This window comes from Ipomoea nil, unplaced genomic scaffold, assembly GCF_001879475.1.
Source record: "Ipomoea nil cultivar Tokyo-kokei standard unplaced genomic scaffold, Asagao_1.1 scaffold1834, whole genome shotgun sequence".
NCBI lineage: Eukaryota > Viridiplantae > Streptophyta > Magnoliopsida > Solanales > Convolvulaceae > Ipomoea > Ipomoea nil.
This window is the reverse complement of record NW_017618262.1, coordinates 1,688,832-1,716,665: the sequence shown is the minus strand read 5'-3', so window position 1 is coordinate 1,716,665 and position 27,834 is coordinate 1,688,832. Positions and strand designations below refer to the sequence as shown.

Here is a 27,834-nt window from a genome sequence, read left to right as displayed (position 1 = left end):
TTAATTATACATGTATATTTTGTAGGGAGTTCAAGCTATTAAGACTCCATCTATGATTTGAGTCTAGGTACAACATTTGAATCTTCACAAGACAAATTTAATTTGATGTTGTACTTGAATCACAAACTTGATGTTATAAATGAACTATTGTAGCATTTATTTATTTTAAATTTTTTATTATACATTTGACGGGCCCTCCACCAGCCCGCCAAAGCCCTTGGTTTAGGCGGGCGCAAATTATTCTATGGACCCGAGTCCGCTTTGCAAGGTGGATCCAGGTCCAAATGTTCACAAGTTACCTTTTAGAAATTCACAATATATATACTACGAACAGATAATGTTAACATATATGTACTTGATTACCTCGGTTTGTATTCATAAGTTCCTTTCAAATACTGCAATCACATAATATTAACATATTAGGATTTAATGACCCTCTAAAGCTATTATGTGTTTTGACTTAGAAACACAATTTATATTCTAAAAGTTCACAATTTCAATACTAAAAATACACAATTTATATGTTGTTTAGGACCCGCCAATAAAATAGGCCTAAAATATCAAAGCCCACCCAACCCTTTTGACAGAGCGGGGCGGGCTAAACCCGTTTTGACGATCCTAAAAAAATCTTATCAACATTTTTAAAGATAAAAAAATATATATATATATGGATCTTTTTTTGCTAAGAATTTGGTTATTGTTGACTATGGGAAATTAAACTGACCATCATGACTTCTTGAATTTTATTTTATTTTATTTTCGTGTTTTTGTTTTAAGATATAATAACTTCTACATGACAATAGGTTTTTTCATTGGGGTTGCTCTAATATTAATATTAATGGTATTAAAAAAGAAAAAAACTGACCTACCTCCAAATTGGATTCCAGCTTAATCACTTCAAATATATATGAATGAGAAACAGGCTAGCATCCCAAGTAGACAACTGTTAGGTAACAACTTGCAACTCGGTAGACAACGTTATGTCATCCACAAGTCTGGATTTAGCCTAATTAATCCCATATACTTAGGCCTAAGTTCAGTCATGATTTCGTCATTTCAATTTTTTTAAAAATTTAATTTCTGTCCACAAGTTGCCTCTGATCTTAATTAAAATAAAATATCCATTTCTAAACGAACTAACTAATTTATAAGAATTGTCAATCAATGGCATGAAGTGGTCTCCCAAGTGGGTCATGACTCATGAGTTTGAGTTCGAATGGGGGCGATATTGACTCTTTGTGTTTCAGTAGGTTGAGAAAGTATGTATGAACATATACTACATTGTAACAGAGCCAGTAATACTTAAAAAAAAAAACTAATTTATAAGAATTAATGTAAATTATATCACTGAATTATGTTTGTATTTTTTAAAATTGTTTTTCAAGCTATATATTATGTTGAAAATATTGTACTTTAATTTTTTCGGGCCAAATTAAGCTTACACATCTAAGTATTTCGTTTGTTAAGTTTTAATTACCAAATCAATTGTCTAATTGTATTGACCTAGAATGCATTACCTATCAAAATAATTTGCCTTTATTATTAAATACTATATTAAACCAAATATATTTTACTATGAAATATTATTTACGTACATATTTACCAATTATTGTTAGCCAGCGGTATGGAGGGTCGAGTTCAGCATCCTTCCACCGAAATGTGACACTAACTGCAGGGGCGGAGGTACGTGGGGGCTATGGGGGGCCTTGGCCTCCCCCACCCCCCACCCTCACCCCCACCCTATCCCTCTCTAACCTTTAAATTTTATTAAATATTTAAATATATATTATTATATTATGAATAAAAAAAAATTGACCTCTCTCAAATTTTCTTTTACAAAGTTTTACGTACTATATACTCCGTATTTATTAAATATAAGCCTAAAATGTACATTGAAGTTCAAATTCACCAAATAAAAAGAAATAAATCAAATATAATAAGTAATTAGTTAGTTATTATGCATTTTTACTATTTATTTACACTTTTAAGATGTATATTTGCTAAAGATCTTGTGACAATGCGGTATTGACTCGTTGGGAAATTAACATCAATGTCAATCATTACAGAAAGTATCATTATAAATTATTATATCAATAATAATATATAGTATACTTATGTATGGTATATATAATGATATCATGTATGACCGGTACTATTTTAATTTTTTTTATTTTATTTTTATGATTCTTGCCCCTCCTTACATGAGTTTCTGGCTCCGCCCCTGACTAATTGTTATACAAGTAAAAAAAAAAAATAAAGTTGTGTATTACTATACCTAACTAATCAATACAAATAAAGTTGACCAAAATTATCAACATTATCACTAATAAATAATCATTTACAACATTCAAAAAAAAAAAAATAAAATAATCATTTACAATATTTTACCAAAACAAACTTTTCTTTATTATAAATACTAGTTACAACACGCGTACTGTGTGAGTATTGGAGCGCATATAAAATACTAGTAGATAAATAAAATATGATAAAGATTATAACTTTGTCATTTATTTATTATATATTAATTTTTAAATTATTTTAATATAATCATAATTTTAACATTTTACATTCACTCTTATGCATTATCTATAAAAATATTAGGGTGTGTTTGGTTCATGGGTTTAGACAGAATCAAAATCATAGTTAGTGCTTGGTTGACAAATTTTTAAAACAGAACTATAGAGTTTGATTAACTCTTCAATTAAAAATCCAATTCCTTAATTAAAAGGGTATTATGTTAGATAATAAATTTAGACTAACATGAACTGTAGTAAACGAGTAACCTGCCTCGTTGCAGCGGAAGCTTTAGGATCGCCCGAATATCCCCAGCCATAGTTGTTGGTATTGTCTCTGGGATGGTAAACCTGCAAAATGGACATTAGTGTTTTGTCTACCACTTCTCTCCCGAATACTCGATGGTGCTTGTCTTCTGAACACGGGAGCTGTGGGAGGACTATTTTGCTTAGAAGCCTACATGCCATCAATGTAAGCAGATATTCAGTTAAAGCTTAACTGAATATCCTGAGTTGCCTAACAGACTAAGTCACTAACTGACTTAATATTCCACTTGCACCACAACCACTTAATTAATACAATATATTATAATATATTATATTAGGGAAAATACTTACATTTTATTCAATCTTATTGGTAATATATGATTTTTAAGATTGGATTAATGCTTTGAGATTTTTGTTTTTTGATTTTTTTTGTTCATATTGATGCTTCGGATGACATTATATTAGGATCAATTGTCTTGATTTTTTATTTTGTATTTTTAAGACATTTATTTCTCTTATAGAGTCATACATAACCAGATATCAATATTAGTAATCATTCCAATTCAACCCTACTACTAGACATGCAAAATACTTTCACTAAAATTTATACCATTACTAAATATTTAATTCTCATTCTAATTTCGATTATCATGTGTGAACCAAAGACGGTTTTTATTCAACAATCAACAACCACATCATTAGCAAAAGTCCACTATCGAATCCCATTGGGGGAGAGTCAAACGTCTGCAAACCAAACATATGATTCTCAAGACTTCAGACCAACCATCAAATATGTACATATTAACATATAGTCTCTCAATAGGTAAATATCTTAATACAACATGCTTGGAAATGAAGATTCCTCTGTAACTCATTACCTGCAATTTTCTGAATAGTCATTACTTCCGAATCACTCTTGAGCTTCACCAGATGTTTAATCCTTAAATAAATGTAATAAACACACAAGATTCTAAAAGAAAGAATTTAATTGTTTCAGATTTGAATAAATTTGTTCAGATGATATAGTAACTTAAATTCAAATTTATCACAATCTAGTACGATTATCAAATACCAATACTTTTTTATCAGAATATAAATTACTCATAAATCACTATTAGATGGGGGTTTAATGCTCTCTTAATCACAATAATAACATGTTAGAGTGATTTTTCAAAGCTTCACAAGTATACACCAAACAAAAAGAAACTAAAAGTCAAAATTAGAGCATTCTAAAGGGTCCTGTGTGGAAATTGATGATTCAAATATTGTGTCTTAAGATATTAAGAGTGGGTGGAAGTAAAGTAGAAGGAGGGGTTAGCCATAGCCATCATATGAAGCTGACTCCATAACAAAACCGTGTACACTGATAGCTCTAATTTCAATTCCATCCTTCGATATGTTTACACATTTTAGTAGTGAAAAGATACTCGTCATCTCATTCATCACAAACTAATACATTGTTTGACTTTTATTTTTATTTTTAAATCTTGGATGTAAAAGGTGAAATTATCGTCTCCATAACTCTCACACTATGATCAATCCCACATGGATTGTGGAGGAGTTAAATTACAATGACTCAACGATCATTTAAGTGAAAGTAATAGCTAGAGGAAAAGAAAGCAAAATTGATTTCTGTAGTAGCAGTGAGCGAACTGAGAGCATCTTAAACTGTGAAAACGAGATTGTGTGAAAGCAATACAAGCGTCGTACGGCTAAGCAAAGTAGCCTGAATGGAGTAAAAGACATTTTTAGTCCTAAATTTATAGTGGCTTGGACAATTTTAGTCCTTTATAAAAAAATTTGCCATTTTATGGACAAAGTTATTGTGGCGAGGACATTTTTGGTCCCCCGTCTATATTTCTGTTAGATAACCGTCAGAGAGGGGTAATTACGTCAATTTAGGCTATCTCCTTCTATCTATTATATCTATGTGTGTTTTGTTTTCTTCTCGGTCATAATTCGAAGGAGTCGGAGAGTCCAAGTTGCAGTTGTACGAAGAAATTACCGGAGAATCGAAGCCGCCAAACAGGTTACTAATCAAATAGATAGAAGGAGAATCGAAGCCGCCAAACACACATAGATATAATAGATAGAATGAGATAGCCTAAATTGACATAATTGCCCCTCTCATACGGTTATCTAACAGAAATATAGACGGAGGACCAAAAATGTCCTCGCCACAATAACTCTGTCCATAAAATGACAAAATTTTTTTATAAAGGACTAAAATTGTCCAAGCCACTATAAGTCTAGGACCAAAAATGACTTTTACTCGCCTGAATGCTACACCATAAATGGTGAAAGTCTAGTACATAGCCAAAATCATCACTAGCTAGCTTACGCTCTAAGATAACAAAGATCACCTTACAAAGCTAAATAATCTTTGGTGACGGATAGTGAAGTAGTACTGTGAGGACCAGTATCTATTGCCCACAAGAAAGTAAAACTCCATATTGCCGTTGCAATTGATTTTTTAATCTTGACATTATTTAATGGGGTGGGAGGTAAAATTTGACATCTAAATTATTTCTATATTACAATTTTAAACAAACATGTGACACCTTTCAAAAAACAAACATGTGACATTTATATGCGTGTGTGTATACACGTATACATATATTGATCCAGAAATGACTATGTAAAATATGGATTATTGTTCGTCATACGTGCCGGCCTTGACTGGTCGTTCGGTTGACCAATTGGCAATTTACCCCTCAGGCGTCCTTTAAAAACCCCATTCTAATTTGACTCTATATAACACTACTGTCTACTGCTATATTCTAGACAGATAACATAATTCCAATGTCTTGTTCCAACACCACAATACCCGCCGCCGATCACGGCGGAGCGACGGCGATCACCGCCGTCCATCCCGAGATTATTCAAACCCATATATTGAAAAGATTGGACGGCGCAACGCTTGCCTCCGCCGGCTCCGCCTTTTCGCAGCTACGCGCGCTTTGTTCGGAGGAGAATCTCTGGCGGGATATTTGCAACTCCACTTGGCCGTCAACCACCGACCCAATCCTCCGCCACGTCATCTCCGCCTTCCCGTCCGGCCACCGGTCGTTCTTTTCCGACGCTTTCCCCACCATTCATCATCACCGCCCCCGCCAGGGACCTCAGGAGGAGCACCACCACCACCACCGCCGCCGCCCGTCTCCGTCGCCGGAGCTCATCTCCGCCGTCGATATCCTCTACGGCGAGAAACTGATATACTCTAAGGTCATTGTCTCCGAAACCGCGTCCGGCTGGTTCCTGTCCTCCCCGTTCAGAATCGACCTTCTCAGCATGAAAGAGACGGTGCCGACGCCGGTGAAGTTCGACGGCGACGAGGCCACGACGGTGGCCCACCTGGAGGAACACCTCCGGCTGAGCTGGATCCTGATAGACCCGTCGGCAAAACGCGCCGTGAACATATCAAGCCTGAAGCCGGTAAACATCCGACGGCACTGGCTCACCGGAGACATAAAGATACGATTCGGCACGGTGGTTGACGGCGGCGGAATTAGCGACGAAGAGGTGGTGCAGTGCAGCGTGGTGGCCATGTGCGAGGGGAAGGAAGGAGGGGAGCTCCACGTGCGGGAGGTGAGCATGCAGGTGGAAGACGTGGACGGGAAAACCATGAACGGGAAGGACAGCATGGTAATTTTACAAGACGCCATGGAAAGAAAGAGGAAGAAAAGGGAAGAAGGAGAAGCGAAAGAAGGGTACAAGAAATTCGTGGAATACAAGAAACAATGGAGGGAGATAAAACAGAGAAGAGAGAATAGATTGGATATGGCGTGCATAGCTGGTGGAATTACCATTTTGATGGCTTTTTTTACCCTGGTTTTGCTGGGTTCAGAAAGGGGTAGAATTTACTTTTCACATTTATTTTAGTCACATCCCATTGAGACAGGCCACAATCCCATGCTACCGAAGTTGAAACTTTAGTCTCCTATTTTAAATACTGCCTACTAAATCAGAAGCTGGTTACGCAGCACATCCCATTTATTCATTTTATATATAGTTGGTTGGTTTATGATGAAAAATACACAATACACCTATTATAACATGTGTTGTACCAATATTCATTTTTCAAGTACATAAATAAAATATTTTTTAAGAACACTTAAATTTTCTTTTTACGAGAATTAAGAAAAAAATGAATATGTAGAGAAGAGAGGGGTGGGTTGGTCCTGTTAATTTGGGAATTTTGCAGAGGTTGAAGGGGTTTTGCAGGGATTTTTTCAGTTTTTTTTTTTTTTTTTTTTTTTTTTAATCTTTTTCATTCATTTCTCTTTCTTAATCACACCTACAAAAACTACACCAAGATTCTCACTGTTAAGGATGTCCTAAAAGTAATTGTCAAAGATGATAGACAAAAATAATAGTTTTGATCCTTAGTTATAAGGCACAATATATTGTTGGTACTTTTAGCATTTGAATTTTAGCATTTTGGAATTACAAAAAGCTAATTAACCAAATATTTATATTAATTTTTAACCAAGTCAAACAGCTAATAGTGGTCAAATAAATTAAAATTGACCTATAAGCTAACTATTTTATCAAAGAGGCAAAAATGGTAGCGTTTGAAGAATTAAAAGAGAAAAAAAAAAAGAACTCTAATTCTTATTTTGTAATAGAATTGATTCAAGTTTCTAATGTTGGGCAAGCATGTTGGTCCCCATTGCGCAATACTTAATAAGAGATTAAGCATGAATTGGGGAAAATATACCAGTGGACCCACCTAAAGTACTCCATCACTCCATGTTAGGTTATATGGCATTACAATTCCCATGGCGTCCACACCATTTCTTGGTCGTATTAAAAAAAATAATAATAATTAAGGGTGATTAGTAAAGTTGTTACCACGTCTTAATTTAATTTTTTTTTTTTTACTTTAATCATAAAATATTGTGATATTATCACATTTAATCATATTAATTGTTGGCTCATCGTAGAAGTGGTAGTCAACGCCGTCACCGGAGATATTGCGAGTCGTCCTGAAGCCAACACTATCATAGGTGATTGTAAAACTTTCATGAATCAGTTTGAAGCCTGTTAATCACGCATACCCTTCGGGAAGGAAACCGATGTGCAGACGCGTTGGCCAACTTGGGTCAAATTGGCAACTGGGGGACTACAATTTTTGACCTCTCTCTGGATGGGGTTCAAACAATCTTCCAAAGTGACGCTCAAGGCGTTGCAATCAGAAGAATCTACTAATCCTTTCTTGAACTCTTGTGTCCCTCTCTTTTACCGAAAAAAAATCATATTCTTTTAATTTTGTCTAATTATATCATTGACTTTCATTTGCTTACTATAATTAGTTATACATCCCAGTTGTCATTCCAAATGAGTGATCATAGATTCGAACTCCGATAAGTGGGGGCTTAGATTCTTTCAACTAAAAATGTTTGAGAAAGTATAGAACAAATACTAACTCGTAAAAAATCATCCGTATTTCAAAAAAAATAATTATCTGTTTAATTTTTTTGTCTTATTATTTAATAACGATGACTAACATATAATTTCATTATTCAAGCATATTGCTTCACTATGTAATTTCTCTCTCTTTTAAACTTTTTTAATTGAATGATAAATTTTATTAAACCATATATTATCCGATCAATGTAGCTAAGATAATAGAACTACAAATAGAGTATGCATACTATCTAAAGTACACAACACATACAATGCATACTATCTCAAGTACACATCAATTCTTTAAGGTTTGTCTTCATTTTAAGCAAGGCGATGGGGCCCATCAAATTAATTTAATAATGGACAAATATAGAGGTCTAATTGGCCTTTTGTCAATTTGGTTAGTTCTATAGCTTTCGCTGCTTCTCTTAATTATAATAATAAGTGGTCGATCTTAACCTAATTGGATGTGACATTAATAATAATAATAAATAAATAAATAAATAATAATAATAATAATAATAATAATAATAAGAGATAAGGGTCGACCATTCAACTGTAAGTCAAAGTGCAATTAGTCCCATAAACTAACAAAAGTTTCAATTACGCCCTTCATCTCTTCACTTGTATGTAATTATGTCCACAAAATTTTAAATTCGTACAATTAGCTCTATTTATAGATAACACAATGTAATAGCAGGTCAAATTGATTTTTAAAAAGAATTTACCAAAACAAATAACTGAAAAGTTAGACGGCCGGTTCCAGTTGGATGGAGAAGTCAGATCGGTTTCTCCGTCCAACTACCAGGACGGAGAAGCCATGGCCTGCTTCTCTGTCCGGTTGGATGGAGAGCTGAGTTTTTTTTTTTTAATTTATTAATTTATTTGAATTAAAAATATATTTTTTATTTTAATTAAATAAAAAATTACCTATAATTTAAATGTAACAAGTTAATTAATTTAATTGCATAAAAGTGAAAAGATGAAGGATCTAATTGAAATTTTTGTTAGTTTAAGTGATTAATTACACTTTAACTTATAATTGAAGGGCCTATTTGATCTTTAGGGCATCCTCAATAGTGTGAATATTTTGAGGAGATTTTACAGGTGTGATTAGGAAAGAGAAGATGAGAGTGAAATGAAAAAGAGAGAAAAAAAAAAAGGAAAATCAATATATGAAAAGTAAAAAAAAAAAAAAAAGTAAAAAAAAATTAAATTGAGGTGTTTAAACGCGTTGCAATTTTCGTGCAACTCACACTGCATGAGGCAGCTGTCTTTTATTCCAGTGGGGCCTACCATCTCTGCAAAATCCCTCACCTCCTGCAACACCCCAAACTCTTATCTCTCTTCCTTATCACTCCTCTACATGTAAACTACACCTGCAAAATCCATGTAAAATCTCCTTAATGGAGATGCCCTTATCCTTAATAAAAGAAAATTTTAATTTTGGTCATATAACTATAGGGGCTTTGTTAATTTTAGCACCTGACTTTTAAAGGTGTCAATTTAGTACCTTGATTATGCAAATTTTATCAATTTTGATCACTCCGGTCAAATTACCGGCCAAATTTCGCCGAAAAATTTTAACAGTTAAAATAATGAGGGTATTTTAATAATTTCACATATCTTCAATCATTTTCCCCGACTAAGCTTCTTCCCGACGACAACCACTCCACGCCGCCGCCCAAAATCCCATCTTTGAGTGCAGTTTCCATATCCAAAACCTGTGCCACACTTTCCCCTGATTCATACGCATTTTCTGCCCAAAACTTAGCCCCCAACAACCTTAAATACAGAAAAAAAAAATCAATCTTACTCAAAACACAGTACACGAAGCGTGTGGATAAAGAAGAGAGCTTACACTCTCTTTCGTTCATTGTTTCGCTTTCTCGCCCATTGACAAATGCTAGTACCACAATCAAGATTCGACGTCAAGGGAACATATTTTCCTCCTTTATCGAGCTTTACCGAAACTCTTTTTTCCTAGTCAAAAGCGCAACAATGTTCATTTTCGCCATTATTATCATGATAATAAAAAGGAAGGGGCCGAAGATGACACAGATTGCCAATCAAAAAAATGCATGAGTCAAACCGGAAGGTGTGCTGCTGCGACGGATTCGCGGAAAAAGATGAATTCGCCGGAGAAGAAGGAAGAGATGTGAAATGACTAAAATACTCTCATTATTTTAATTCTTAAAATTTTTCGGCGAAATTTGGCCGGCAATTTAACCGGAGTGACCAAAATTGATGAAAATTACATAGTCAAGGTACTAAATTGACACTTTTAAAAATCAGGTGCTGATATTAACAAAGTCCTTAAAGTCATATGACCAAAATTGAAATTTTCTCTACTTAATAATAATAATAATAATAATTGGCGTTGAATTGAATATTCTAAATCAAAAAGGACGGCAGCAGAGCCGGACCGGCGGACAGCCGCTTAGTCCATTTTGGATACCTTTTGAATGCTGGCTTCGACCTAATACAGTGGTCCTTTTTTAAATATTTTTATTTTTATATAATACTCCGTATCTTACATTATGCGATAATGTAAGTTGAATTGTTGGACGTTTAAATTATCGTTTTCAATTATAGCATCCTTTTGATTGAAGATAATTAAAATTCTACTTCTAGTTAATTGTGAAAGTAAAAATAAAAAATAAAAATCCATTGGATTGCAATTTTCTTATTTTCACATAATTAGAATTTCATACATTTCTTTGTGTATTTTTAATTTTATGATTTTTGGGAGAAAAAGAAGAAGATATTTTTGAGACAAAATTATTATTCCCTTTTTCTAATTTAAAGTTGATATTTCATCCGTTTCTTTTTCTATAATAAATATGAGTATTTTGACCTTTATACTACTTATTCTCTTTCAATTTTCATGGGTATCAAACTCAAGAACTGAAATTCTCAATAATTTTATTAATGCAAAACAAACATTGGGATTTAAATTTTCACTTTATCATTATTTCTCTCCCATAGAGTTAAAATTCCGCTCTAATTCCCTCATTGCACCCAAACGTCCCGTTACATGTGTAATTTATTAGATTTTTAATTATTAAATGTAATAAATATAAGCAAATTGAATGGTAATGAGTATAGTTGAATCTTATTTTAATATACTCTAGTCAAAATGCTAATATAATATGGAGTATGTTATCTACTAGCCAATTCACTAATCGCTAATTACCAAAGTAGACCTATATTTTTATCATTCTTTAAGTATTGTTGTTAATTGGGTTACTTAACTTAAGTGCGAGTGTACCCGGTAGAAGACCCAACACTTATTATATATTATTATATAAATTGTTTAGTAAATTTTCTTATCATTTCATGCCAAAATCATTCTCAACTGTTTTCCTTTTTTAATTGTAATTTCTCGTCCTCACTTCTTTCTCATTCACATGAAATCCTTTCCTTCTCATTATGTATTTTACTATTAAGATATCCATAACGAAGCGTCTGGTTGGAGGAAATTACATTCTATCATCACCTAATTCTTATATAATTCTGAAAGCAATAGTTGGAGGGGACGTCAATTTTCCGGAATTACAATTCTCTCATTTTCATTGAATTAGAATCTCATACCCCCCTTCCCTCCCCCTGGTATTTCAATCATGTGGTTTTTGTGAAGAAAAAAAAAATCTTGAGACAAAATTATCATTTTTAAACCTAAAACTTATGTCTGACTTCTTCCTCTCAACATATATAGAATGTTAATTAGTAGGCCAACCTCAATCAAGTATGTGTTTTATTTTATTGCTTTAAATTTAATTCCAAAGTTTATTTACCGCGTGTTGCATAAGTTTTCAAAAGTATATTTTTAAATTTGGTTTGCGTGTTTTCAATAGCAAAATTTGTATTTTGTATAGAAATACCGTATAGGTATTGCATATTTGCCTAAATTTTCAACACTAACATTTTCATTCTTTCTATGCACTCTCTCAACATATATAGAATGTTAATCAGTAGGCCAACCTCAATCAAGTATGTGTTTTATTTTATTGCTTTCAATTTAATTCCAGACTTTATTTACCGCGTGTTGCATAAATTTTTAAATTTGGTTTGTGTGTTTTCAATAGCAAAATTTGTATTTTGTATAAGAATACCGTATAGGTATAGCATATTTGCCTAAATTTTTAACACTAAAATTTTCATTCTTTCTATGCACCAGCCGATGGTGTATGGGCATCAATAACAATAATAATAATAACAATAATAATAATAATAATAATAATAATAATAATAATAATAATAATTTCGGACTTTATATTACTTCTTCCTTTTAAATTCTTGTGTATAGCAAATATTGAAATTGAAACTCACACTAATTCTATTTCTGCAAGCCAAACACTTGAATTTAAATTTTTATTTTATTCCCATATTATTCTTCTCCCATTAAATTATAATTTCTTTTCTCTCCTAACGCTCCATTTGACTCCAATGTCCACCACAATGCATGAAAATATTCATCTTTGCTTCCAAAGCTTTCCAAATCAAACTCCTTGCAAAATAACACAATTTAGTCCCTAATCTCATGAAATTTGGAATGATCTATATGCAAAATGGCTTAGTGAAAATGGGTAAAATATATACAAATAAGCACTTATCAGTTGTGTTTGGAATTGTAAGTAATAATGAGTATAAAGATCAATATGCCTCTACAAAATAATAACGATGATAAAAGTAACAGTAATTTATAAATTGAAATATTATGGAGCACAATTTATAATTAAAATATAATAAAATTAAAATATTAAAATAATATATTTTTGAAATACTCATTATTCTTTTCTATTAGAATTATATATTTAAATAAGCATTATTTGATAACTTTCATCTCCAAACTATGCTCAATACAATCAAATCATATGAAGATAGTTTGGTCATGTTAGGTTAGACTTTGTTCCCAAATGCCATTAAAAAGAAGATACCTAAGATTAACAAAAATATTTAAAAAAAAAAAAAAATCCTCATATTTGAGGAATTCAAGTTCCTTTGGAAAAAAAAAAAAAAAAATCAATGAACCAAACAAAGCATAATATAATTCTCATCCACTTTTAAGAATTCTAGTTCATTGGAAAAAAAATGCCCACTTTTTTATTTTTTATTTTTTATTTTTTTTAATGTTGTTTGGTTGATGGAAAAATATTTTCAATAAAATTTGAATTCCTCAATTTTGAGACATTGAGAAGAAATGTCTCACACCTTTAGTTTTGTAATTTCTTTTCCAAAGTCATTGAGAAGAAATGTCAACATAGTGAGACAAAAGTTACCATAATACATCTTTGATAATTAGTCCATATTATTATGTAAGGGTATGTTACTTTATACACACTATTTCTTGTATCAATACTCCCATATATCAAATAATAAAATTAATATTCCTATTAATTTTTTTCTATTAAATTTAAATTCGTTTCCTCAATTTTTTTTTTTTTTTTTTTTTTTGGCGAATCAAACGGAGTGTTATTGTTATTGTTATTGTCATCAGTCAATATATTTTATTTGGGTTGGTCAACCTGGTTGTCAGCCCAAATATTATTGTCTTGGGCTAAACACAGTTTACTTTTGCCGAACAAAATATAACAGCCCGTTTAGTTCGCTAGAAAATATTTGAAGGGAAATGAAATTAAAATTTCATGGAGAATAAATTTCAACAAAATTGATTCAATTATTTGGTTGGTGGAAATGAAATTACTAGAAATATGTATTCCATTGTTTGGTTAAGTTTAGAAAGATAATGAATAATGAATATAAAGACCAATATGCCCTTAAAAAGATGAATGAATAAATAGGTGTCTATGTAATTAAGAAACTTTCACAAGACCCGTATGGGCAGCTCAACTGGTCACAGAGGTGAAACTTTGGAAGAATGATCAGAGATTGAGTCTCACCAGCGGCAGTGTGGAAGCAACCTCTCAAAGTGAGGGGGGTACCTTGTGTGTAGTAAGCACCGGTCTCAAATGCTCTGTCGGGTCGGAGTGCGGGAGCAACCCTTATGGTTGGGGTTCAGCCTTTTTTTGTGGAAAACATCCCACCCCTTTGCAAATAATTTATTTTCCCCAACTTTGAGGAATTCATTTTCCAATGGAAAATGTTTTCTATCCAACCAAACAACATAAATCAACATTTTCCTTCACTTTTAAGAAAACATTTTCCACACCCCCTAATTGTTTTCGGATTAGTGCGGTCTTGTCCACCATAAATCGGAATGAAAGTACAGAATAGGAAATCAAATAAAAAATAATAATGTGTAGCTACTGAGAGTCAAACCTTGGTGTTATTATATGAACTAATGATCACAAGCCATTAAACTACAGGATGTTGTAAACCAGTGGATGATGTCTAAAGGGAGACATCAAGCCTCTTAATTACATAGTGTTGAGGATCTTCCAGATGATTGACAAATGTACGGCATCGGCTAATTTTCATTCTTGATCACACATGTGTCCTCCCCACTATTTTGCTTCCAGCACACTCGCATAAGTGGAGCTTCCTACCATCTAGAATACAAGATAAGTAGTGGCTTAGTGAGTTGAGGTTTATGTTGCTTTGTGGAGGTAGCGGGCTTGATACTCATTGCGGGGTTAATGTTTAATTTGCTCCCTTTCACAGCCCTTTTCAACTTCTTGGGCCATCATTCTTCTCTGTTACTTCTTAGGCCAAGACTTTCCCAATAAAATAGGGCCTATTGCCTAGTACATTTTTATTATACAGTACTAAAGTTACATTTTTAATACACTAAAATTTATTTTTTGAAAATACATTATTTAGTATATTATTTAATAATATATATTCAATACATAAATAATATATACTCAATATATTAAAAAATATATTTATTTATTTATGATCCACAATATAATTTGCGCATAGCTTTGGCCATGGTCGCGTTCCTCAATTCTGGGCTTCTGTCTGCTGTGCTCCGTTTCGTTACTATGGAGAGAGTGTGTGTCTGATTGTGATTTGTTATTTGTGATTTGTGAGTAGGGTGGTGTTATTCAAATTATTTGAAATGAGATTTGAAATAAATTTTGGATTTTGAATAATTTTTTTAGTACTAATCATCAATACTGTTCTTACTAGAGTTTGAATTCATGACTTCTAATTTAAGAGAGTCACTTTGTGTTATTAAACCACAATCAATTAATACGTCATTAATGAATTTTTAAAATGTATGTAATAAGTTTACAATTTGTTAAAAAAAAAATATTTTTTCTAAAAAATAGTAAGTCGATAAAAGATTATGTTAGAGAATACCGAAAAGAGTCTTTGTTTGCATCCCATTTAAGTTATTTGGAAACTTTAGATAAGAGATTTGAGTTGTCAAGTAGGAATGGCAACGGAGCATACTTGGTTCCCTCATTTCCTGAATTTCTAAGAAGGGATTTCTTGGACTACTGATTGCACGAATCTCCGGTCTCGACAATCCTTTATAGTTTCATTAGATTGGGTCTTCACCGTGTGAGGTATATCGTACATTGGGTTGGGAATGCATTCTCTTACCGTCTATATGATTTGCTGTTGAGATAGTGGATTGGATGAACTGGTATGTAGTGGTCCCCAAACGTAGATATGATTGTATCGAACTATGTAAACGAACAATATTTTGTGTCCTTTACTTTCTGTTTGATTTACATTCCGCACTCAGTCGTATCGCTGTTGCAATAACTGTTCGAACAAACGAGTTTAGGTTTGCGATAAGACAATCTATAAGACAAATAAGTCAGTACGATAACCAGGATTATTGAATATCACTGATACACGAAATCACAACATCCCCTTTGTTCATAATATTATTGTGGCATGACTATTTTTTATTCTCCATCAATAAAATCGTTTAAATCCTCTAATATAAAAAAGCCATAAGAAGCAGTAAATGCAATTTTGGCAAAAATTCCCGCCCAAGCAAAAACGACAGCGTTTAGTACTGTATTCCATATGATATATTTCAGTTTCACAAGAAAGGTGCATGCTTTGGTTTTAGAAATTATTTACTTCACCGTCCAAATCTTGGTTTTAGAAACAATATTAATTGAGCAGCTGTAGATTAATTGCTGCAACACTGCTGTTTAGTTTATCGAATCACCGAACCGCCGAACCCATTTAATTTTCCGGAAGCGTGACCATTAGTTCACAACTCTTCCATTACAAAGTCTATATAATACAGGCTTAATTTCCGAATACAAACATTTGCAAAACCAGTTGCTTCTTGGTCGTGATTTATCAAGCTTCAAATCAAGAAGCGCTATAACGGTAAGGGTAGTACGTACATATGGAGTGATGGAAAGGTAGTGGTTGAAAGGAAAGGGTCGAACAAAGAAGTTGTTTTCCATGATAAAGAGGTACATGCGTCTAACATATTACGTACTTTTCATCAACAAATGAATTTTACATATTGCTTATAGTTGTTTTCATTACAGGGCACTGATATATATATATATGCTCATATACCAAAACCGTATTTAGAAAAGTTCATGTCCAGAATTGTAGAACAAAAGGTCTATGGTGTCAAGAATTTCTCTGCCATTACAAAACTAGCATGCACCCATATATGTTAAAATTCAACCATGAAATAGTACGTATTGAAAGAATTGAATGACCAATAATTTCCATGGCATATGTATCGTCTATGGTCCTTCCACAGTTTGAAAGGTAATCCACATGAGAAAGAGCTTGGTAAGATTTCTTACTTATAAGGTCGGTTTTCTTGCTTTGTTTTTTTGTGTGTAAATAATTATAAAAACAGCTCTTATTGGTCTTTTTTTAATCTGCATGATTTTAATAGATGTCGTTGGTCATGTTGTTGAGATCTATTTTCCCCAAGATAATGCTATTGGTAGAGAAACATGTAGGCTTATTGATTTTGTAATAGAAGATTCACAGTAAGGAACTGTTTTATTTAAATGTTTTTTTTTTTGTATTCTTTTTTGTAGTATTTTTTATGTTTTGCAGGAATCAAAGCTATTTTACAGAGCAGTATGTACCATCCTAGATGTTCAATGGTATCTTAATGTTGCAGACTTAAGAATATTATCCAGTAAAGGTACATTGTATGTATCAGTTTTTCTCTTTTAGTTAGGTCCATTGTTCATATAACATGAACTATTGAATAGTGAAGACTAATTATACTCCGGCTAACATAGTAGCATAATAGCATGTACCAGAGTTTTTGATTTTTTATTGTAAGTCAATAGTTACAATAACATTGACTATGGGATCTGTATTTTAAGAAGACAGTTGTTTTACTTCTCATTTACACAAATCATAAGTCCATAGTTACAATATAAATCACTATGGAATCTGACATTTTAAGAAGAAAGTTGTGGTGCCTCTATTTTCAAGCCCAGCTTAAATTAAGTGTTATTGTAATGAGTAATTTAAACAACAACATTTTATGTAGAGTGAAAAATTGTGTCAAAGTACAAATTCTGTAAGAGTAGATTAACTAATCGCATTAAAAAGTTGAAACATTTAAGAAGCACACTAATTGAATCCAGTAAAAAACACACTCACATAAAACTTTATTATCAATTGAAATTGCAAACATAAACTAGAATTTAATGGCTTGGAGCACATACCTATTGATGACAGCAAGTGTAAGAATACAGAATGTGGGCATGCTATATAATATGGTATCTTCCTCACCGTGCAAGAGTTCATTAAAAAAGAGCTCACATTCAAAGTAATGAGAACTGTTTCATGTAGATTATGCAATTGTTATATCAAATGGAGTTGCAAAATTTTGAAAAAATGCACATAGGAAATACATATGTACCAGTATGCTCAAATATCTACGACTATCTCATAGATATGTATCCCATCAGATTTAAGATTGTCATTCAAATTTCAAATAAGACAATTCCTCTTATGTTGTCATACGCAATGACAATCAAAAGTAAGGACAAACACTGTCTAATGTAGGTTTGTTGTTGAAGAAATCAGTGTTTGTACATGGTTAATTGTATGTCGTCCAGAGTTAGCAACCCTAAGGGTTTAAAAATTTTAGTTGCAAATGAAGGTTTGACGAGTTGTAGTTCAACTACTAATGTTGTGTATCACGAAGTATTTAATAATTTGTAATTTTATTTCATTGTTTATTATCTTTTGTCATGCCTTACTTTGTATACTAATTTGGAATATATTTATTTCTAATTAACAACTTCTTTTAATATCTTTATACATAAAACTTCTCCACAAATTTCAAGAATCAATATCTTTACAAAATATTCTTTATGTTAATATTAAAATAACTTAACTTAACATTGTATAATTCTTATCCGTGCATCGCACGGGACAATTACTAGTTCTGTAAAATACAATAACATTTCGCTAATTAATTATGATTTACCTTAAAAAAATACTTATTAATTATATAGAAAAAAAAAAGAGTTAAATAATAATACATAAATAAGTTATAGTATGAAGTAATTTTAAAAGGAGTTAATAAGTTATAGTATGAAGTAATTTTAAAAGGAGTTTGTAGCATGGTGAAAGGGTGCAAACTGCAAAGGCGATGAAGTTAGCAGATACATACAGAGATGCAGTGCATAAATGAGGACAACATTTTCCGGCCGTTAACGGGGCCTACTCCGACCACAACTCTGACAAAAACTCTTACATACGACGTGATCTACTCCTCTACCTATTAACTCCAACTTCTAGACCGTTGGAGAGCCCAAACCAAATCAAATTTCTGCAAATCCTCTCATTTATTACTGCAATTTCCGCCCATACTTCTACTTCTATCCTCCCATATTAAAGACTCACTCCCTCATGTTTGCTTCGCCCTTCTCTCCCAACCCAAAATCAAAGATCGGAGCTTTCGCAGTGATTGCTTTGATTGAGAATGCCTTGGCAAAGTGCGATTGAGAATGGAAGAAATGGAGGGAATTGCTGCAAGGTGAGGAAGAGGGGAGGGTCGTCGTCGTCGTCTTCAACCGTGAGGAGTTACCGGTTGAAACGGGCGGTTTTGGTCGGGAAGAGAGGCGGCGGGTCAACCGCACCGGCGCCGGAGTTTAGTACGACGACCACATCAGCAATACCGCAAAGTGATGCCGATAAGTCATGTAACTACTCGGAGAAAGAGAGAGAATTGTTGGTTTCTGCGCGGAAATTGGCTGCTAATTTGTGGCAGATTAATGGGTTGAAGGGGGAGAGTAATGTGGAGGAAAGGGGTGAAGTGAAATTGGGTAGGAAAGAGAGGGTTTTGAAGGAAAATTCAAAAGCTTCGCAGTCTGATGATCATTCTCAGGTGGGGTAGTGTGATTTTTTTCTAAGAAAATTCAAGTTTTTTGAAGCCATTCATGTGATTTTTGGATCTTGAATGAATCTTTCGAGTTAATTAACAACTTCTTCTTACTTAGTTACTTTTGATTGATTTTGCAGGGAATTGACAAGATTCTGCAGACTGATTACCCATTTGAAAGTGATTGCTTTATGAAGGTAACTAGTAAATGCTCACATTTCTCATCATGCTTTTATGAGAATTAACATACTATGTCCTTTAATCCCGACCAAGTTGGTTGAATTGTTGATTAGGTAACTATAAAATTACAACTTTAATTTTCAATGTGAACGGCTTATTAGCTTTCTTGGTTTGAACTGGTCAGCTATAGACAATCTATGTTAATTTACTTTCTTGACTCTTGTGATTTTTTGCTGGCTAAGATCACAAGCATGGTTTAACCAATGTACACCTTAAGGTTTGAACCTTTCAGTTACGGGCAACCTAAACTGATTTATTTCTTTGTGATTCTTTGCGGGTTAAGGTCACAAATGTAGATAGTGACTGCAGATTTTCCTCGTCACAAACAAAAAACATACTCTAATCTTGAACAACGTTAATCTTGAGAATTAACAGAGCAGAAACCGATTGAAAGATATCCGCCATGGCCTCAGCACCTCAAAACAGCTACTAGAAGTTGTGAGTCACATTTGGTCTCTTGAGGAGCAGCAATCCACTTGTTTGACCCTCTTCTCCGCCCTCAAATCCGAGCTCGATCGAGCAAGTATTCATGTGAGCAAACTGATGAAAGAACAGAAACACAACCATGGCGCCATAGATATTCTGGTGGAGCAGTTTGAGAAGGAGAAAGCAGGCTGGAAGATGAGGGAAGAATACAGGCTTCAGAGTGCCATCACAACCATTTCTGGAGATCTGGAGACAGAGAAGAAGCTGAGAAGACAGACAGAGAGGCTGAACAGGAAGCTTGGCAAAGAATTGGCTGACACAAGGGCATCTCTATTGAAGGCAACCAAAGAGGTGGAGAGTGAGAAGAGAGGAAATGAAATCTTGGAGAGTAAGAGCTATGGAGAATGGAGTTGTGATTCAAAAGCTTGGAAAAGGGATTGTAAAGGTGATGAATCTGAGAGATACAATAGGAGGAGGATTAGAAACCTGAAAGAGCAGATAGTTTGTGGTTCAAGAACATCCTCCCAAGATTTCACCTTCATATGAAGCTAAGCTAGGAAGTGTTTGTATTAAAGTAGTAACAAATTAAAGCTTGCAACCTAATGGTAGACATGGATAAAGTTGAAGTCACTTGTGTAGAAGTACTTAATTGAATCCCTACTCTTTAGATCATGGCATTATTTTACACATAAGTTCAATAATCACCACATCATTATGGTTTTGGTGTTTCCCTCAATTGTATGTATGAAAACTCCATTACTTCACATCCAATTCTTTCACACATTGGGGAAGTTTTTGGTTTAGACACTACTGGAAATTATTGAATTTCCGACCACCTGAAAGTGATTTTAAATCATTTCGAAAACAAAAAGGGGTTGGAAATAGCAACAAAGGTTTTTCCGGATACCAAAAGTGGTCGGAATAAGGCTTTCGACTTGATTTAAGATCACTTTGAGGTGGTCGGAAATTCCATAATTTCCAGCAGTGAGATCATCACATTTTACGACTAATTACAAAAGTAAAAAGTGTTAGCTCTAGTCATATTGGAGCAGGGCCGGCTCTCTTAAGGGAGAAAACTGACAGCCTTTTATGTACTTAGCAAGCTTGCTATATACGTAAGATTATAAATAATAATAAAAAAATCTATGTAGCATGTCAAATCATCTTGCAAATAGGTATATTAGCTGGGATAATGTCAGTCTGTATTAAAAAGTAAAAAAAGAAAAAATTATTTGGAGTAATTTTTTGGTATAAGCTTTTTGCATTTTTCTTTTTATGTTGGGTTAGTGTACAAACTACTTAATTATGAGAGTGCAAGCAGCCCTACAAATTGACACCTTACAACATTTGTGAAGCAAATACTTCCTATATTTGGCATCATAAAAAGGAAGCATCACGCCCAAATGCTACTGCTGCATAACTGCCTCTTTATTTCATTAATAATTAATATAATATTTGTAATTATAAAAACGATGTGTGGAATATCTATGCATTAAATTATTATGTAAATAATAGAAATAAATTATCACCATACCTAAAAAAAATGCATTTCAAATTTAGTAGTTTGGAAGTGGATTGTAAATAATGCAAATTGTAAAATCAGAGTATCGTAGATAGAAAATGTATCTCAATAATTATAAAGTAGTAAATTAAAGTAATTCAATAATTCATTTAGTAAAAGAATCAGTGTCTAATGTCTATAACTCTCAAGCACTCAAGCTCGATCCAATGTTATTACTTGCAATCTAACACACAAATATAAAATGAGATCTTTGTGCCTAGTATGATTTTTATATTTAAAAAGTAGTAATTTGAATTTTTTAGTAGATTTTTTTTTTTTATTTCTCTACAATTTAATTAATCAGTAAAAAGCAAAAAAAATTGTTCTGTACTTTTTCCGCCATTAAAGCGAGTAAACAGGGGATAAGACACTGTTTTTCTCTGATTTCCTGCCTTCATACGTTGTCCTAACCTGTCATCACTGCCGTCTCCCCAAAATCATCGCCCGACATTCGCACCCCTGAACCAATCTTTATTCTAGTACTATCGCTGCTCTACAGACCAGTATTTCCAAATTAGATCCTATTACCAGGAGAAATAGGGAATACCCACACAGGATTCTTTGCAAAGGGAAAAAATTTAGTACAACTTTACTTCAATCCGTTGAAATTTTTGGGAGGGCTTCAGATTCCTACCCAGAATTAGATGATCTTCGGCTCCGATAGGTAAATTTTCTTTTTGCTACTAAATGTGGTGGGAATTGAAGAACAATCATGACTTTTAAAGCTCAAGAAATCGTTGTGAAACTTACTTCCAATTTTGTGTTTTTGTTTCTGAAGTTCTTTCATTGTTATCTCGGGAATTAAGTAGCATATGGGCTGTTCTTGAATCTAGGGATCTTTAGAAAATAATTTTTCCAGAGATGTTTTAAAGTTTGGGTTTTTTTAAAACACCATTTTCAGTTCACTTTCATTTATGAGATCCTTTTCTTGTTTCTCTTAAGATTTTAGGTGAAGATTTCTTTAATTTGGGGTTTCCTTTGAGTTGGAGAAAATCTAGTTCAGTATGCATATTGCTTACTCTATTGAATTGCAACTATACTTGCGTCCCGAGTTCTGCTAGATTACAAAAGCTAACTTGGGGGAATTCTCAAGGTGTGGTATTTATGCTAACTAATGATTGAGAACTTTACTTTTAAATGTTGCAATCTTCACTTGATCCTAATTGCTGCTCTAAAATGGCATTTCTTTGATTCTCGATTCTTGGATGTAAGGCTCTGGATTATATGCTTGTTGCCTAAAGATATAAATCTGCAAGTTTTACTTCTATGCATATTGTTTGTCCAGTGTGAGATGCAGTTTTACTCTTGCATGTGGAATATTAGAATGGATATTGTTTTGTGCTTACTTTATGTTTTTGGGATTTTGGCAGGTCTTTTGAGAACATACTTTAATAATGTCGAGACCAATGCTTCTTGTATTTATGTTGTTAATACTCATAATCACATCTCAGTTTGAGTGGAAACAGCAGCTCATAAGTGATGTTGAATCGAGTCCTAGTATATCTCAGAAACAGCAGCAGATTTCTCAGAGAGAAGAAGCCGTAAAAGAAAAGGTATCGATATAGCAATGTGTTATCGTGGATCTTGATTTGAATTTAAGATACTGATCTAGTTGATATTCATCGTTATGCATTGAACGTCTGTGATGTGAAATTGTTTAAAGAATTTACTAGAGTTTTCTAAAATTGCAGTTAGGAACTTCATGGATATTAAAACCATTGAGTTTTTATCTCCAACTTGTTGATTGAGTCCTATTGTTTTAGCTATTGGGGGTGTTTGGTAAATAGCTGAGCTGATAGCTGATTGGGTTAGTGGGTTTGACTAATTGATAACATTAGCTGATTGTAGAACGATGTTTGGTAAATTAGCTGTTAGTTGATAGCTGATTACATGCAAAATGACTTTCCCAAAAAGCTGATCGATTTTGAATTTTAACGTTTTAGAGCAATAAGCTGTTACAAAAAGCTAATTAATCAAACACTTATATTGGTTCTTTAACCAAGTCAAACAGCTAATAGTGGTCAAATAAGCCAAAATTGGTTAATAGGCTAACTATGTTACCAAACAGGGCTATTGTCTTAGAAGATCAACATTTTCCATTAAGCATTGTGCTTATGGCCGTAGTTATTGAAGTACTCTTTATCTATTTATGGAATAAATGTCTGACAATCCTATGGCTATCCAAACTAGAAAGCAAAAGTTATGATTTTTGTACATTTTAATAGACACTTGTGTAACTAAGTCGTACTGTGTGTTTCATTACTTATAATGGAGAAGGAAATATTAAAAGAAAGAAAGAAAACGAAGAAGAAGAATGCTCATAGGATATGTAGACCGGTTGCTTTATGTGGCCCAGACCTGACAGTTTTTTCAAGAAAGGAAGTTATAGAACTCATCGGCTAGCTCAGATATCATGACATATAATGAATTTTAACCTCAATGTGGGATTACCTTATGATGTCTCGTAATCTTACTGCAACCTGACATCCAAGTTAGGCATTTCTTAGTTAGGATCCTAGAGCAGGCTAGCAGCTACTATAATGCAATAACTAATGTACATCGTATAAGCAATAGAGATCTTTCTTAGAGCTATAATGTAGGATTGCATTTAAGATTCTTGCCCTTTTGGACAACAAAGTGAATGTCTGTTGGAATTATTAAATATCTATCTAGTTTAAGAAAAAGAAACAAATATATTCATCGATACATTATAAATTCTTAATTTCTCAAACATTATCTTTCAAACGTTGGTATCCACTTCTACATGTCTCCTTATTTAATTCTGTTTCTTGAGTTTATCCTCTTTGGGCTCACCTTGTAACATCTGGCATAGACTCATTGGCAACTTTAGGTTTTGGAACATTTTGGTGTGTGGTTCACAGTATTCAATGGGAGTTGTTAAAGCCTTGCATGTGTGGTTGTTAATGGTGGTTGATGGCAGTTATTAGACACTACTGCCCTATTGTGTCACTCACTGACTTACCTTCATGACATTTATTGGTCTCAGTTATATTTCACCCTTTACCCTAAGTTTTATTGCTTAATGCCTCCATTTTCCCGTTCTTGTTCTCTTCTGTGATTAATGTTGGATTTCCCCCGACCTCTTGAATTTTACCTGCTGAAATAATGCTTCCACGTTGCCCAACTTTTTTTTTGGGTAAGAAACCCGAGGCCCGAGGGTGTACATTGGGTAAACTCTGTCTTGTGACCCTAGCCAGCAAAGAACCAATAGGAGGTACACCAGCCTAGTTTGCTCATTGTTGACAGGCCAATAAGCTGTTCTCACTGGGAGTCGAATTTGGAACCTTGTGGTTACCAAACAACAGTCTGACCAATTCGGCTGGGGTGCCCCATATTATCGAACTTTTCTTAAAGAAGATTATAGATCAGTAACCGCAGAGTAGTAGTTCCAACTTCCAAAAACGGAAATAGCGTGCAATAATTTTTGGAAGTATTCTTGGTATTCAAATGTGACGCTTATATGTACCATAAGAATGAAAACTTCTGAGATATTTCAGTTGCGCTTTGCCAGATTATCTTGTCGCAGGAGAAGCACATCCAGAGACTGAACGAACTCGTGCAAAGTCTCCGGGAACAGTTGCAGCAGTGCAAGAGTAACAACGAGACAATGAATGGCGGTCTTAGTTCCTTGGCAGAGAACGTTATTGAACTCGAACGGCAGCAAATTCTCGAGGACTAGGTGGCAACACTGTAAACTCTGCCACCCTTAATCATATATGTTGTTGATTGGTATCCTTTTATCAACTAATTTTTTTTTCCTGTGTTGTAAACTGTAAAGTGAATAAAGAAAGATAACTTCCTCTAACCAGAAAATGCAAACATCAAGACAAGATGAGTTGTACTGTCCATGTTAATAGGTAAGAACAACTTTGTCTGAAAACATATCTGAAATGTCAACAAACAAACCATTCTAGTAGATTCCATGAGTAAATATTGTTAATCTACTATATTGAATGCTTTGGTTTGGTAATTCAATCTCATATCAAGATAACACTATTTCTAGGTTAACTTCAACCAAGTTGGTCAGGTTTTTTGTTTCAACTAATTCAAGACTTGAACTTAAAATTGTACTTTAGAAAACTCAAGCTCATTTATGACACAAGTGAATAAATGTCACTTACTTTTGCTGGTTAGCTCTTCAAAGTTTGGTCCTTAAATTTATCTGAGGAGTTAAGTGTGAACTACCCTCAAATTGATTCCCATATGGTATTATGGTCTGTGCATGTACAAATACTTAAAGCAGTAGTACTTTGAAGAAGGATAACTTGCCTGTTTCCTCATCAAATTATTTTTATTTCCATTCTGCATATTAATTAAAGGTAAGTGTTGCCAGAAAGTTGGTTACTAGAATAAATGTTCAACGGTTATTATTATTAGAGTAAATTTCAATTTTGGTCCAGTGACTATAGGGGTTCAATTAATTGCAGTCCATGACTTTCAAAAGTGTTAATTTAGTATCTTGACTATGCAATTTTTATCAATTTTGGTCACTCCGGTCAAATTGTCAGTTAAATCTCACCGAAAATATTAATAAGTAAAATAATGAGGGTATTTTAATCATTTTTTCTTCTTCTCCGCGATTGAACACCAAATTTTATCAATTTTCTCAATTTTTCCGATGACCCAAGTTGAGTCTGAAGCATATGATGGAGATTGGTTCCAAAAGAAGGTATAGAGGTGGAGAATTTGAGTTTGACCACCAAATCGGCGGCAAATTCGTCTACTGCTTATCGCCGGAGGTGAATACCACCAGCCACATAAGATTCGGCCCCAATGCCGTGGTTCGTGGCATTAACGCCATTTCCACGCTGTTAATCAAAAAACCTAGCGGGCGACTTTTTACTGGCTCAACTTGGAACGCATCACCGTTGGCGGTAGAGCCTTAACAGTGAAATCTTCGGCGGTCGAAATCAGCGGCCGGCGAGTTGGCAGCATCAAGCAGGCTAGTGTTGAAGGCAACATCATCATTAATTTTGGAACGACACTTACCTTTCTCCCGTCCGATTTATACACCAGTTTCAAATCGGCGATACAAGAGGCAATCTCCGCCACGCCGGTGAAGTGATCCAGAAGGCACATTCCCGTTGTGCTACTCATCTGCTGACAATCTTGAGTTTGAATTGGTTGCAAAGCATGAGCGAATGTCACCAAAGAATGAGCTGCGAACCGCTGCCGCATATCTGAGTTCATTGCATTCGCCGAAAACGTGGTGGAAAAGATGGACTCGTCGGAGAAGAAGAAAAGAGATGTGAAATGATTAAAATTATTTTACTAATTAATATTTTCTGGCGAAATTTGGCCGGAGTGACCAACACTTTCAAAAGTATAGTCACAGGGCCAGATGCCGATGTGCACAAAGAATCTGCCCACTAAACTATTGAGCTAAGCCCGTGCGGGTAATTGAAATTTATTCTTATTATTATTATGGCACGTTATATTTTCTCCGCGCACTTCTAACCCGCATCAGGTGAACTAATTTTTCAAAACCCACCTCCCACCTCACCGGATATGAGCATCACCACTGATACCCACCACTTATCATTATTATGTTATTTATGTCTATAAAGTTTACATGCCAAATTGCCAACCATCAATCCCGGCCAATTAAGCATTGAATGAAGTCCAGTCTTCTATTCAATTTCTAGTTGCAAATATTTACTACTATATGTACGTATGTACCATATTCTATTGAATTGTCATTTAGAACTAAAATTTCACTAATCAGAGAAATTCTTCATTAAGGAAAAAAAAAAAAAAAAAAGGAACTGAAATGAATTTATTTGTACATTTCTTTATTTAGAAACAAAATATAAAGACAGGAATAGAACATTGAAAGAAAATACTAGTGTACAATTGCATTTGGAGGTTTGTATGCTAGTTGAGACTTGAGACACACCCTGTAGTTTATTCAATCTATCAATCTCCAAGGCAATATAATAGTGGTAAGGGGTATTAAGTTGGTTAGACTATATTTTCAAAAAAAAAAAAGTTGGTTAGACTATCAATTGGGTAATCACAAAATTACAAATTTGACTCCTAATGAGAGCATTCTATGCCTTAACTTCTTAGTTTGAGCCGATCAGTTATGGATAACACACACACACACACACACGCACGCACGCACGCACGCACGCACGCAC

At 33.8% G+C, this 27,834-nt stretch overlaps 3 protein-coding genes across 10 annotated transcripts; all 3 read left to right on the top strand.

The window, feature by feature from the left end:
- Positions 1 to 1,624: 1,624 nt before the first annotated feature.
- LOC109192829 lies at positions 1,625 to 25,610 on the top strand. Its single transcript, XM_019343531.1, has 5 exons — positions 1,625 to 1,659; positions 1,880 to 1,887; positions 14,038 to 14,045; positions 23,125 to 23,226; positions 25,206 to 25,610. The coding sequence occupies exons 1-5, from the start codon at positions 1,625 to 1,627 to the stop codon at positions 25,371 to 25,373; spliced, it is 321 nt and encodes a 106-aa protein (XP_019199076.1). The 3' UTR covers positions 25,374 to 25,610.
- Positions 5,494 to 6,886, top strand: LOC109192960 (F-box protein At2g27310). The gene is made up of 2 exons (XM_019343682.1): positions 5,494 to 6,666; positions 6,767 to 6,886. Exon 1 carries the CDS (start codon positions 5,583 to 5,585, stop codon positions 6,660 to 6,662), a length of 1,080 nt encoding a protein of 359 aa, XP_019199227.1. The 5' UTR covers positions 5,494 to 5,582; the 3' UTR covers positions 6,663 to 6,666; positions 6,767 to 6,886.
- On the top strand, positions 18,681 to 26,652 carry LOC109192961. Of its 8 annotated transcripts, none has more exons than XM_019343689.1 (4): positions 18,681 to 19,452; positions 19,587 to 19,643; positions 20,062 to 20,672; positions 26,637 to 26,652. In XM_019343689.1, the coding sequence occupies exons 1-3, from the start codon at positions 19,048 to 19,050 to the stop codon at positions 20,656 to 20,658; spliced, it is 1,059 nt and encodes a 352-aa protein (XP_019199234.1). In that variant the 5' UTR covers positions 18,681 to 19,047; the 3' UTR covers positions 20,659 to 20,672; positions 26,637 to 26,652. The 8 variants fall into 8 exon arrangements, with proteins under 8 accessions (XP_019199234.1, XP_019199235.1, XP_019199233.1 ...); XM_019343690.1 differs by lacking the exon at positions 26,637 to 26,652 and adding an exon at positions 26,014 to 26,023; XM_019343688.1 differs by lacking the exon at positions 26,637 to 26,652 and adding an exon at positions 24,195 to 24,205 and having other exon boundaries at positions 20,062 to 20,678.
- Positions 26,653 to 27,834: the final 1,182 nt, after the last annotated feature.